This window comes from Sebastes fasciatus, chromosome 11, assembly GCF_043250625.1.
Source record: "Sebastes fasciatus isolate fSebFas1 chromosome 11, fSebFas1.pri, whole genome shotgun sequence".
In the NCBI taxonomy this organism is placed as follows: domain Eukaryota; kingdom Metazoa; phylum Chordata; class Actinopteri; order Perciformes; family Sebastidae; genus Sebastes; species Sebastes fasciatus.
Window position 1 is genome coordinate 17,338,729 of NC_133805.1, and position 14,723 is coordinate 17,353,451.

The 14,723-nt window shown below is 39.6% G+C and overlaps 1 protein-coding gene across 4 annotated transcripts in view; it reads right to left on the reverse strand.

Annotated features, from left to right (window-relative positions):
• Positions 1-11,163: 11,163 nt before the first annotated feature.
• Positions 11,164-14,723, reverse strand: part of fgf12a (fibroblast growth factor 12a) — a 41,056-nt gene continuing 37,496 nt past the window's right edge. For all 4 annotated transcript variants that reach the window (XM_074651224.1, XM_074651223.1, XM_074651222.1 and 1 more), the window contains one exon: positions 11,164-13,989. In XM_074651224.1, coding sequence (XP_074507325.1) covers positions 13,874-13,989 — 116 coding nt within the window. In that variant the 3' untranslated portion in view covers positions 11,164-13,873. The remainder of the gene's footprint in view (positions 13,990-14,723) is intronic.

Here is a 14,723-nt window from a genome sequence, read left to right on the forward strand (position 1 = left end):
TCGATCGCTCCGAGTCAGAAATAACAAGCAGCCTCCTATGCTTATGTAAGGGAGGCAGCTAACACGAGTAACAACTGAAGAGGAGCTGAACCCTTTTATGGGAATTAAAAACCTGAGATGAAGTATCGCTCGGATTATCTAATTACATTTTTGACATTTCTGGAGCAAACTCACAACTCATTAAACGTAGAGTTGCAGCACATCTAAAACAGTATAACAAGCAGCCACTCCTTGAATGCCACCTTAAATTAAATAAGTCTTACATGGCCTTGTGCAGACAGCATGGATAGAAAAGACTCTTGCTGTAAAGTGCTCTCGGTAGCCTTCCTAACAGGATTATTCTGCTCCCGACAGTGCACTTACTAATTGTTTAGGCAGCTATATTAGGCTTCTACACCTCTGTAATTAGGTTAGAATGGCGATATGTTGAGAGGTTGATGCGCTTCAAGGTTGTCTCCTATATGTGAGAAGGACACGTGTCCTTTTAGTTTCCTCCACACATGTGCCTTACATGAGCTAGAAAAACAGCTGTTCATATTTTTACGAGGGATGCACCGATCCGTCTTTTTCAGTCCCGATACCTGGGCTTTGGGTTAACAGCCGATACTGAATACTGATCCGATACCAGTGTTTAATTAATAAGCTGTATGCCTGTCTGGAAGTGACTGGGATCATTCTTTTATGTGTAAGGCAACATTAGGCTTGACTTAAACTTTGCTTTCCTAACTTTGTAAAACAAAATGTGACCAATAAATACATCGAAATTTACTGAATCGTATTGAAACAAGAAATTGTACACCAACAACTTGGTAAAAAATCTTCAAAACTTAAGCAGGAGTTACAATTCCAGTATATAATGTGAATAGTATATAAACACTGTTTACTGTTTAGCTGTAAAATGAGAAGGTTTGCTCCGGCTGGTGGGCGGTGCTTGATATTTCCTCAACTGATCTCAACATGGTTGCCGGGTCACAAACGTTCTCATTTTTTACAGTTAAACAGTACAATGATGTTTCTGAAAATATTTGAGGCGAGAAAATTAGGCATTACAGTAACAGAATATTGATTCATATTTGATCAGCGCTGCCTAGTTTGACCGATTGATCAGAGTTTGTGAGTGATTGACAGCTGCTCAGAGACGGCAGGCTCCAGCTCGGCTCTGATTGGTTGTATTCTTCCGGTCTGTGAAATCTTGCAGATGCCATTAGGAGCACCGTAGGACACAGAGGAACATGATTTCTTTCAGATTACCTGTCTCATGCACTACTGTCAGGATATAGTGACCGTTTTATAAAAATAACCAATTCCCACTGCTGGTTTAATAACCCTTGCATTGGCCTGATATACATTAAAACAGGATGATTTTAAAGAGGACGGGTTATTAAATCTTCAGTCCACATAATGCAGTTGCATATTTACAACACGTAAAACTGTTAAGTGAAACAGAGCAGAAATACCATTAAAGGGATGAACGGAACAAACTCACAAGGGTGTAACAAATGATAAACTGACCTTTATGGCCTGTGGATTTCCCAGTGTCTCTGCGCTTCCTGTTGATTCTACTTTTACGGCACAGCAGGGTTAATGAAATCATTGTTTCCCCCCATGTCGGTGTCATTAATGTTTTATTTTACATGAGTGCACATTGCACTTTGCTTACAGGGATTTGCTTTTAAACAAGGAGGCAGAAGTGTTCTTTCACATTTGCAAGTTACGCCATTAACAGCATCAGGATGACCTCCACTTATACAACCGGATTACAGTGTGTTTATGTAAATGACGACACCGGGATGGCGAAAATGTCCTTATTTAGACCTTCTGTCTCACTCCTAATGACTGCTGTAAAATACATAGTACACGCTTCAGTGCGTTGATGGGGGCAAACACAGAAATGAGAATGGTCCTCACGTGAATGACCTGCACACTCCTCCTCCCTTTTTGGGGCTATAGTTAACACTTTAAATATAGCCGTCTCACTGTGGCACTGACATCGGCAGTGGTACATGTTGAGGCGTCTTACCAAGAAGAATTCTCTCAACTAGAAGCACACAAGCAAGATATCCCAAAGAACGATGGCCCACATCTTATGCATTTTGGCACTTTTGTGTTTTGCGTCGTGTGTTGCGGAAAATACGGAGATGGAGCAGGGATTCAAAGACCTCCAACTTCAGCAAGATTCACTGGCATGGCTCAACACATTACAAGACGAACAGGTAAGGTGTCTTTATTTTCCTTAATGTCCTTCTCCATATGCTTAGTACAACTCAAAATACCATCCTTCCTCCCAGTGGTTGAAACCAGGCGCCAAGTCCCAGCTATGATTACACTGCAGGCATGAGGATGTGTACTTGTGCACAAACATTTTATTTACCTGTATCTGTTAAAAGTGTAACTTTATCCCCAGTGAGTCAGTCTGGATGCTGTCAGAGCTACCTGCCCGATTACTGTCATTTGATTCCTCAGAGCTGCACCTCCATGAAATTGCAGATTAGAGATTAGAGTACCAACACAAGCTTGCATTTCCCCTTCTGGCTGTGAGGAACAAATGCAAAAGTTCTGTATCATATGATAAACTGATTTCCTCATTTCCCTGAAGTACAAGAGCCTATAAAGGTTTAAGGTTATCTAATACTTACATTGTGTCAATATTTTCCTCCGTAGGAATCGACGAAGGAACAGAACTTGAGAGAACTGCTTAATGAACGCTCCAAATTTGAAGATGTAAATACCTTCAAAGGTACCAGAGACGCGGAGAACCAGGAGAAGAATCCACACGGACTGGGCAGCATGACGACTCGCGGACTCGGCTGCAGAGCCTTCTTCTGGAAATCCCGGACTGCCTGCTAACGTTATTCTCACTGAAGTGCCAGACAAACCATGAAATCCCTCTTTTTTATGGCTAAGATGTAGTTCTCGCTCGACATACTTAATTTATTGTTGCTTTAAGGTCAACTGCATTACAGTTTAATATTAAAAAACAAGTGCTTTGTGCTGTTCATGCTCACATAAATGTTCTATTTTGACAGGTTCTCAAATTACTTTGTAATTTTCAGAGAACATTATGGCAACTTTAAATCAAACTGCCTGTGAATAAAAAAAAATAGTGGAACACTGTTGCAAACTATGTGTGAATGTGTGATGACTACATACACTACTTTCATTTCATTATATAAACATAGACACTAATTCTTTAAGATCTTGGATTGGCTTGTTAGCCTCCTGCCATCTCACTTCGTCTTTGACATTCATGTTTTATTTCACCCTTCTCAGTTAACTTTACACAGTTTTGTGTGTGGTGAACCTCAACATAATTGGCTGTCTCTGCTTCTGCAAAATTCAGTCTGCTTAAAAGCATATCATTCTTGTAGTTAGTTGAACACCACTTGACCCTCTTGATCCTGCATGCCTGCATTATTTACAATACACCTGACAGTCTGGATGTGGTGTACACAATGATTCAGTGGCCACTGAATATTTAATGATTGGTAAATGAGCAGTTACGGTGGCAAAAGCCGCTGCAAAACCCTACTCAAGTTGAAAAGGGCTCTGCAGAGAGCTGAAAAACATCCTAGATGACCAACTTGCTTATATTTCAAATCAATCAAGATCACTCACATTCATTCATTCATTCATTCATCACACATCAAAGTGTTTCTGTCGGGCCCTCATATGTTAGCAACTAATTTCACTCCAGCAGAGGAGGCTGTTCTTCTCTTTGTCATGTCTGCGGCATGTTTGATGTTTCCCAGTGATCTTTGACATGCAATCTGCAAAGACACAAAAGATGAGTGTGTGGCATTTGTGCATGCATCTGCAAGAGTGTGCAATTCCTATATTGCATTTGCATATTTCCTAATACTTGCCTGTGTGTGCATAAAATATGCCTCATATTAACGCACTGATGAGCATGCATTTAGGTATAGCTCAGCAGCAATATCCTAAAGGTCTTTCTGTTAAAAAAATACATCAATCTCCGCCATGTATGCATTATGCATGTGGAACTGTGAGGTGCATTTGGTGAGAATTACATAAAGTCGTTCAACTCAAACAAGTAAAGAAGACAAGGTGGAGTATCGATGTAGGGAGCAGAAAAAGAAAGGCTGGATTGAGGAGAAATGTATCAAATAGGATAGAGAGATGGAGAGGGAATAGAGATTAGGAAAGTGAGAAGGTAGAAGAAGGGAGGGAAAGAGAGGATGAGAGGGAAAAATTATTAAAGTAGCAGTGTTGGAGCGTAACCGCAGTCAAAGCTTGGCTTAGTATCCTTTCTGTCCCTGGGCTATTGGGATTCAACAGAACAGCTCCCCCCCCCCCGTAACAGGAACCACTGCCAGCACATTAGCATGCTCACACTGCAGAGCTTCTTCAATAAAGTGATAGTGAGTGTGTGAGAGTAACAAATACAGAATGTGTGAGCGTGTGAGTGGGCGGGCGGCTGGGTGAGTGGGTTTCCAATGTGTGTGTGTGTGTGTGGGAGCCCGTGTGCACTGTGCATGAACTTCTATGCTTCTTATGTCTCCAAAGTATGAGTGAGCGCAGCATTCATCTGCAAACAGGAGAGGCCAAATCACAGAGGCAGAGAGAAGGTGATTTTCAAGGTTTGAATTCATTCTCTTTTATCCGTCTGAACTTATTTCATTCAAACATTTATAATCACTCCCGAGCAGCTCTTCTTCTGAAGCCCTCCCATCTTCCAGAAGTAAACACATTAGAACCGATAATCCACTACTGTTGCCAACTCCGAGCAGTTGATTTGAATGTAAAAGAAGCAAATAAAAAAAAAAAAACACAGAGCCAGCTATAGATCAAAGGAGCATCACTGAGCCTTAATTGAACAGAGACCAATTATTTTTAATGAGTAGAACCGAACGCCCCACTTCTGAGTGTATAGGAGTTCCCTCAATCTCTCGCTGGGAGGACAAGAAAAGAGAAACAAGCGGAGTCCCAGTGGCACAGGCCCATATCAAAACATCAGGACAAAAAGAGGTAGGAAGAAAGATGCCTGGGATACAACATCAAGAATACTGTGTGTGCTCATGAGACTGCAAAAGACAAGCAAAGTCATGTACAGGTCTGTATAAATAACTGTACAGGCCATAAATAGAAGACCTGAAACCTAAAAGTTCTCCATTACCTTTATTACTGTATGTTGTTGTACACAACCCTGACAGCAGATACTGGTAACACGGAAAACTTATGACACTTATAAGGCGGTGCATTTAACATAATCCTGGCAAAGGGATGAGATGTTGTAAACTGAGCCAGCTGTGACCTTTAAAATTACATAAAAGCTATTCAGTCTCCTGCAGCATGTTAACACAGATGGTTTGAGAGAAAGTAGGAGAGAATGAAAATATGTGGCACCACGGGTTTGCAAAACACACCGGTTGGTATTTAGCCAGTCAAAAATAATTTAGTGTAGTTTTGACACTGTTTTGTCTGTCAAATGAACAATTTAGAGAGATTAAAACTTCAAACCTATTTATATCAGGCGCACAGTGTGTTCATAATATTCACGGGCAACCTGCTGGGATAATGAAATTGCACAGCTATTGTATCTGCCGCCGAGATGTGATGTAACTTGTCAAGGTGAAATTTCATGACAATCTTAGATTCCCTTACCAAAATGAAGTTTATTCAAGTGTGCTATTAGTATACTTCTTTTGAACTTAAAATAAGAGAGTATACTTTCAGTTTACTTTTTATGTACTCATCAGAGATATACTTAACAAAAGTATACTTAAGTATACTTGGCTCATACTGACAAGCATACTGAAAAGTCTAAGTAGACTTGGCTTATATTGACAAGTATACAGACAAGTCTAAGTATACTTGTCTTATACTGACAAGCACACAGAAAGGTCTAAGTATAATTGGCTTATAGGCCTACTTACTTAATCTTTTGATCAAGATATACTTAAGAAAAGTATAATTAAGTATTCTTGCCTTATAGGCCTACAGAAAAGAATACTTGGCTTGTAGTTGTGCTTACTTTTCGATAGAGTAGCCTATTAAAGTGTGTGAGAGTTTGTAAAAGGATGTTTTGATATGAATTCACTTCAATTCATGCAGTTTTTGGATTGTCCGTTCACCGTAGAGGCATGCGAGAACAACGCATTTTATTATTTTTTTAATATTTCATCACAAATCATCAAGTCAAATAGCAAAAGGAACAAGTCTCTTTATGTAATACATAAATCATTGGCTAAGTACTATTAGTTAAGTTTACTTATCATGAACTAAAGACTAGACAAGTCATTTTTCTGTAAGTCGAAGTCAAGTTTCAAGTCTTTCATATGAGTTGCGTTCAATGTCTGTCTGTCAGTTGGTCCACTTCGATCTAGGCTGAAACATCTCATTTGTGGTTTTGAGTGAAATACAGCCTATCGACCATTATTGGATGGAGTGCCATGAAATGTGGTACAGAAAATCATGACCCCCTCAGGAGAACTTGTAATGGTGATCCATCTCTATCATGTCCGAACTTTAATGTGTCCAATACTTTGGTTTATGACCAAAATATATTGGCAAAACTAATGAAAGTGGGCAGAGCTCCATGTCCAGAGAGGTGACACTCTGCACTTAGCTGTTATTCCCCTGAAAGATTAATGTTGAATGTGTACTTTCACTGTTGGGAGTGAACAATGCAATAACATCAATATGGGTAATGGCTAAAAAAAAAAAGAAGCATTAATCACTGTTTTATAGTGACCCAAATCAAAAACACCCACACAGGTCAGCCAGGTGCATGCTGGGCAGAGCCAAACTCCTAAATGCTAATATTCTTATGTGTATCGTCCAGCAGTTGTAGGGGATTGGATATCTCCTTCCTTTGGGTTCCTGCTCACATAGGGCTGGAAGGAAATGAGAAGGCAGGTATATCGGCCAAACAATCATTAAAACGACACTTAATTGACATACAAATACCGTTAAGTAAAGCTGAGGTTAAAACTATCATTAAGTACTACATGCACAAAACCTGGCAAGAATACTGGGACCTAAGTGACACAGGGAGACATCTGTACAATATTCAGAAACATGTAGGAGCTGGTGGAATACAGAGCTGAAGCTCAAGGGAAGAGATGGTCATTACCTGTCTGAAAATAGGACATACAGGATTAAACCAAACACTCCATAGAATAGGGCAAGCACCCAACTGGACTATGCACGCACTGTAATAAACCGGAAACTGTCAAGCATGTTCTAATAGAGTGCAACAAATATGACAAAGAAAGAAGGGAATTGCTATCAGGAGTAGATGATGGAGATATTACAATGGGGAATCTGCCAAGAAAGTACACAATCTTCGAATTAATTACTTAAGGGCAACAGGAATAATGGAGAGAATTTAATTATTATTAGTATTAATATTTATTGTTGTTATTATTAATAATTATCAATTTTAATTTTTAATTTAATTTTTAATTTTTTTAATTTTATTATTATTATTTTATTTCTTTTCCTGCCAATCTACTGCTCCACACTCCAGTCCTGTAGGTGGCGGTAATGCACCTATAAACTGGTTTGCCAACCACCAATAAACCAATAAACACCAAAGAAGAAGTAGAAGAAGAAGTTGAACCTGGAGCAGTTTAAGGAAGACTTTGGGTGCTGAAGACTCCCAGAAAGACTTTCAGGTGAGTACAATAACACAGTCGTTTACAGAGTTGGTAACACAGTGAAAAAGCTGTGCAGGTTCTCTTTTTGTGTGTTTTTGTGGGCTGTAGTTGCTGTTGAGTTTATATTGTCTTTAGCTACATCTCTGTGTCACACCTGCCGTGGTGAAGTTAGCTTGAATTGTTTGTTGTTGGTCATTTTTTGTGTAAGCTAATTGTGAGAGTTTTGTCCTCTTGGTGGTCTTCTAATTGAAAATAACATATAGGCTACAGGCTGTAAATGTCTACGCTAGTACATTTTAACTGACTAGCTTTATACTTTTATCTGAGTACATTTTTACACGAGTTATTTTATTAGCATTATAGTAAACTCGCTGCTAATTATCAAATGTTAGAATGCTAATGTGTTAGTTTGCAAGTGCAACCTCACAGCTGCTGGCCATTCTGTTGCTAGGGCAACGGCTTTGGTCCACGTTAACTTCCTGTCAGCTGCTGCATAAACAAACATTGCAACAGGAAATATAAAGGGGCCCAATTTAGAGTGTTTATGTTGTCAAGTTTGAAAAGGTCTATACTGGTTGAGATATCACCAAATAATGCATATTGCTAAGAAGTGAAAGTCAATTATACGTCCCACAGTCTACTTCCATAATGACAGCAGTTAAACATCGCCTACAAAGTGCCGTACAAAAATAAAACAAATTTATTTCTATTCTATTATCATAGAAATAAATAAATAAATCTACCGAAATGCTCTGTGTTGAACAATAAAAATATTATAAATATGCATACTATTATAACAATTTATTTATTAAACTTTTTTGCATGGCTGTTTCCCACTATTACTACTACTATTATTATTTTATTATGCTGATTCTAATTAAGTGCCTGCATGTAATTAACATGTTCATAATTTAAATAATACATGTGAGTAAAGATATAGCCCATAGCAATGCTATTATGGTTATTATGAACATTTAAGTACATCTGGAGATTTTAATACAGCCATGGAGTCCAAGGTTGTGTCTTCCACACAGAAGGAAAGGAGGGAAGGTGTGGGAGGACAGGTGGATGTGAGAGGAGTAGCAGAGGCCACAGGCAGAGCTGTAGCCGAGAGGAGAACACAGGAGAGTGGAGCGGCCTTCAAGCTGTTTGCAGCCCTTGCCCTCCCCATGTGTATCTAAACAGATGACCCTGTTTAGACTGCCAACTCCCATGGGTGTCTGAATAGCTGACCTTGACTTGTTTCTGTCCTTTAGTGAAAGTTAAACACAGAGGTGGAAGAAGTGAACAAGACGGCATATTGATTGTGATAAAACGTGAGCGGTTTTTACTCAGTGATTTTTGGGATTACTCACATTTGGATTGCAATAAAATGCCATGAAATTTGGTTCAGACATTTGTGTCTCCTTCAGGATGAATTACCGGTATAATAACTTTGGTTTTTCCTTTTCATCCAGCACAAATTTCAGTTTTTCGAACACTTTGGTTTATGGCCATACGCTTGTAAAACTTAGTCTCAGCTATACTATGTGTTTAGTGGTTAACATGCTAACACATTGGTGGTGAGCCTGGTAAACATTATATCTGCTATTACATCAGAATGTTGACATTGTCATTGTGAGCAGGTTGCCATGCGGGTTAACATTTAACCCAAAGCACCGCTGCCTCATAGACCCGCTTGCATGGCTTTAGACTTGTATTCAATTATGTGGCGCTTTAGTTGAAGTGAAGAGTACTGTGATGTAAAGATGAATCAACAATACAGAAGATAAATGGCAATCAAGATTGGAATGGCAAGAAGTGTGCACATGAGAAAACATTTGCCTTTAAAGGATTTCTATACGATAATCAGAGCATTAATATGGAAGCAAACAACTATTTGCTATGTAAACATTTGGGCTGTCAATCGATTCAAATATTTAATCACGTGATTGATTGGCGTGATTGTCCATGATTGTCCATTGATTAATTAATTAAAAAATGTTTATCTGTTCAAAATGTATGTTAAAGGGAGATTTGTCAAGTGTTTAATACTCATATCAACATGGAAGTGGGCAAATATGTTTGCTTTATGCAAATGTATGTATATATTTATTATTGGAAATTAATTAACAACACAAAACAATGACAAATATTGTCCAGAAACCCTCACAGGTACTGCATTTAACCTAACAATATGCTAAAATCATAACATGGCAAACTGAAGCCCAACAGGCAACAACAGCTGTCAGTGTGTCAGTGTGCTGACTTGACTATGACTTGCCCCAAACTGCATGTGATTATCATAAAGTGGGCATGTCTGCAAAGGGGAGACTCGTGGGTACCCATAGAACCCATTTTCATTCACATATCTTGAGGTCAGAAGTTAAGGGACCCCTTTGAAAATGGCCATGACAGTTTTTCCTCGCCAAAATTTAGCGCAAATTTGGAGCGTTATTTAGCCTCCTTGCGATAAGCTAGTATAAAATGGTTGGTACCAATGCAATCCTAAGATTTTCTGGTTTCATATGATGCCAGTATCTTCACTAGCTTTAAAACTGAGCCTGCTACAACCTTCGAAAGATCGATTGTGTTAATGCGTTAAAGAAATTAGTGACGTTAAAACAAATTTGCGTTATTATCGCGTTAACTTTGACAGCCCTAGTAAAGATATAGAAGAGTAATGTCTACCTGAGCAGAGAATGTAGCCTCTCTCTCTCTGTGTGTATTGTAAACTGAGCTGTGTTTCGCTGTGCTTTGTTGACACAGCCGGGCCAGCCGTGCATACCTTTTAGTGCTTGTTCGTGCATGTGAGCATGCACGGCGTTGTCGCGGAAGTGTAACACCCACCCTCCGGTTCCCTCCTCCCCCTTTGCACTGTTAGCGCTTTTAGCACCATTAGCTGCTAGCCACTGGCTCAGCCGTTGCCATGTTGAGAGCTGTGCCAAGGCAATACATAGTATGTTCCCAATCTTGCATTTAGCACCATATCTTTTTTTCTATATTTTTATTCTCTATTTCTTTCTTTCACCCCTTACTTTCTTTCTCATCGTGACATTGTGACTACCTATAAAGTTGCACTCTTCTCAGCTGTTTACCTTAACTGAAGGAAACACAGAAATAGAAAAAGACAACACACTCTCCCCCCCTTCCCTGCTGCAGCCATCATGCAGGAGAGAAGACAAGCCGCGTCCTGAAAGTCAGGGGAGCCTTCATCCTCCTCCTCTTCCTCCTCCTCATTCTCCTTGCAGACGGCACGGAAGGTCTGTTTCCATGACGACGGGAGAATTAAGGGCGAAGGAGCGCCATCCCAAAATGACACATCGGATTTAGGGGCTAGTGAGAAGATAAATCACCCCCGGTGAATTGATAGAGGAAGCGGATTGGATTTTCTTGACTTTGAACCGCATAGAAAAACCCCCGTTGATGGATTCAGTTTGTCTGCTTATCCTGCTGCTTCTCTTGTTGTTGTTGTAAACAGTGACATTAATGCAAAAAAAAAGATACCCATAACAACTGTCAGTCATAATCAACAACATATTGAATCAGTCACTGCGTGTAGGTGAACGTTTTTGATAACATAGTCTTTATTCTTAAACAATCACTAACTTCATTCTGATTTTTATTATCAATGCATATTTTTTATTTCATCTCACAATTCATAATGCATAATATGAGCGTGTTCCAATGCAGGGAAATCATCTGCAAACATAAAAATAATAAATTATACTTAATATCACATACAACCAAAGCCTTTGGTCACCCTTTCACACATCAATAAACCCCCCGAAAAGTGCTCTCCTTTACCGCCTTCTCACATCAGCTATTTTTACCGCCTCGCTTTATTCATCCCTTTCTCAAATCCTCTCTTTCTGCTGTCAACCGTTGACATCCGAGTACATCCAATTTCATGCATTGCTTTAAGTCCACATGTATCTCATTTGCACCAATATAAACCTCTATAAAAAGATACTTCTATATGCTGGTCTTGCCTGTTGACTTCCAGTGTCATGTCTAATATACTGTATCTCTGTTATGCTGTGGAAGTTGAACTAATCTACCGTTAGCTCTCTGCACCAGATCCATGATCATATTTCACTGCGGTTTGCTCTGTGCAACTGAATGTGTGCTATTTACTGTACATACCACCAACTTAGCATATGATTTCCAACCAGATAAAGGAGAGATGTATAAACTCTCGCTAAAAATACTGATCAAAACGTTGCATAAAAAAGTTTTGGACCGATTCTTCCCAAATTTGAAACAATCTTTTACTAGCTCTCGCCTCGAAAGCGTCCAAGCTTACATCACCTCTTACAGTCATGCGATGCTCATGCTTTTTCTCGGCTCCTGTAATCCACTTTTCTACCTTCCTAACCTGGCTAAACTTAGCTGTACACCACCTTTTTTTAATGATAAAAATACCGTCCCAACCTCCTTTAAACACCTCACCGGTGGCCAGGCTTTGTGCAACGGGTGCTGGACAACGAGCGGCCAGCCTTTATGTCTGGCCCCATTCGTGGAACATTTGTAGGACTTCCTGAGTTAGACAAACTAAATGGGAATGAGCTATGCAGTGTACACGGCGTACGCGGTGTACCAGTCAATTCACCTTGTTTATACAGCCCTGTCAGTATGTTGATTTATGAAAGAGAGGCTTTCCACCACAACGCAGCAAATGGCTCATTTCATGGGTCACAAAACCAGGCGGGGGATGGAGACTGTACGGGTTACCATGTCAGAGAAAACAACTGGCGACATCCTCCCCGAACCTGGCTAAATCCAGACGAACTGGTTCCTCAATGAGACACTCTGCTTCCATTGTGGTGGGAAAGTCTTAATGATTGTGACTTTATATTACAAGTCAGGTCAGGGGATTGTTAAACAGTCACCCTGTCCACCAGTGTTGAGAAATCACTAATACTTTCACAATAAAAGTAACAGAAATAGTCTTGAAAACTAGTCAACACATATCCTCACTGCCGGGCCTGCCAAAACAACTTTCTCTTGCTTAGAAAAAAATGTCGTCCATATATTTCAAAGGCATGAATACTGTTATATGGTTATATTTGTAGCCGAGCTAACAGCAGAGAAAGGGGTCTGTGTTTTCTTGAGGTGTAGGTGTGAAGTGACCGTTTTTTTGGCCATGGCTCATAGTGCTGATGATGCTGGTCGTTATGTTCCTCGTGGCATTTGGAGAGAATGCTTTTCTTTAACAGTTTGGACATCTCTTTACTTAAAACCTAATAATCCTTGTAAATGTTAAAGAGTATATTGAAGCGATATCAAAACTCAGACTTTTGCCCACTTGCACAACTTTCTTTGTCAGTCTTCTCTGCTGACAAACACACCAACCACAGGGATGTGTTGTCAGCTTGTTATTACTATTATTTAGAGACATACTAGACTGCTCTCTATTATATTGCATGAATCAGTCTTGTCCCGTCATTGCAGAACCATATAGGGGAGTTCACGTTAGAGTACTTGAAACAGCCCTATCTGTCCTATTAGTCACACTTCACAGTACACACCTGAGTAAATTACATCCCACCCTATAAGCACTCTGTTTCCATTGGAGTCCAACACAGAGAACTATCAGATACATTCAGTCTTACCCTCACACTAGAGCAGGTAGTGTATTCAAGATCAAACTATGAGAGAGAAAATATAAGAGTTATTGGAAAAACAACATATCTAGTCTCAAAAAAACAAAAAGCCAGAATAACCATGATAGTAACTGGGATGATAAGATACAACAGATTAGTAATGATGATGATGTTATAGTTATTACTTACAACAATAACACAATAGAGCACACGAGAGTGCAATAGCATTTAGAAAAAGAAACCAATGTATGAAAATCGAACATGTATTAAAGCTTGTTTTTCACAGCATAAATTGGAAATGATAGATATTTGTATTTGTGTGAAGAGAGACCATCATTCCTTTGTTTGTTTGTCACAGCTTTTTCTCTTTTTTTTGCATAAAATGTTGGTCAAGTCCTGATTGAAAATGTTTTTTTTCTTCATATATATATATCCTCTGGTTTCATATTAATTCATTTAAAAGGTTTTCACAGGCAAGAGTTCAGTTTTGTTTTTGTCGTCTTGGGTGTACGGTAATAGCTCCTCGTCTTCGCAACACCCTTTTTTTTTTTTTTCAGAGGGGATGGTGGTGCGTATTTTTTGAGGGGGGGGCGGTGAGTTTTCCTATGGCCCCTCCCCCTGAGTCAGGATGAGGCCACTCCCCCCTGCTGGAAGCCCCTCCCCCCGCTGCTATGTGGAGTCCTGATTGACAGCTTTCCCTCCGTTCATGGTGGGAGTCCCTGAGCTCTTCCTGGAGCGGTGCTTCTCCTCTATCTCATGCATTGACGGCTCCCTGTACATACAAACTGTAGTGGAGATGTAAAGAGAGGAGGAGAGAGGAGGAGAGGAGACGACAGGACAAAGAGAGGAGGAGCTCAGAAAGGGGACAAGGGAGAGCAGATTGGAGAGATGGATGTGCAAACAGAGACAAGGTCAGGTGTGAAGCTGGAGGGACAATTATACCAGGCAGGGAATTAGGGCCATGTCAGCACTTTTTTTTGGTCACATTGTTTGACAAGTCATGATATATATCAAACACTGCTGTCACTAGAAACATGTTACAGGAGACATTTCAAAATAAGCTTGTACCCACAACAGCTAAAGAAACACTCAAAATGAATGAGGGTTTTCTTCTTGAGTCTGACCGTAAAAACAATGGACTTTAAAAAATAGTTAAGAATTATGGAAATACTTTAAGGGTGCTTTTCACAAGCCATAGTGATAAAACCACAACTTGGCGTTTTTACACTTCGGTTCTGGCACGGATAGAAGATCATATCATATTTAGCATACAGACATGAGTGGCATCGATATTCTCTCATCTATCTTTCAGCAAGACAGTGAGTAAGCAAATTTCCTAAACCATTCCGCTAATAAGTCATCAGATCCTGTTATACCTGTGTATTATTTCTGTGCATATTACACTTATGAATTAAAAAAATATATATTTAAAAATGTAAAAGACTACACCAGAGAAGCCCATTAACTGCAAATGTGTATACTTAAAATTAGTGTCAACCCCAAACCATAAATCTTTCCT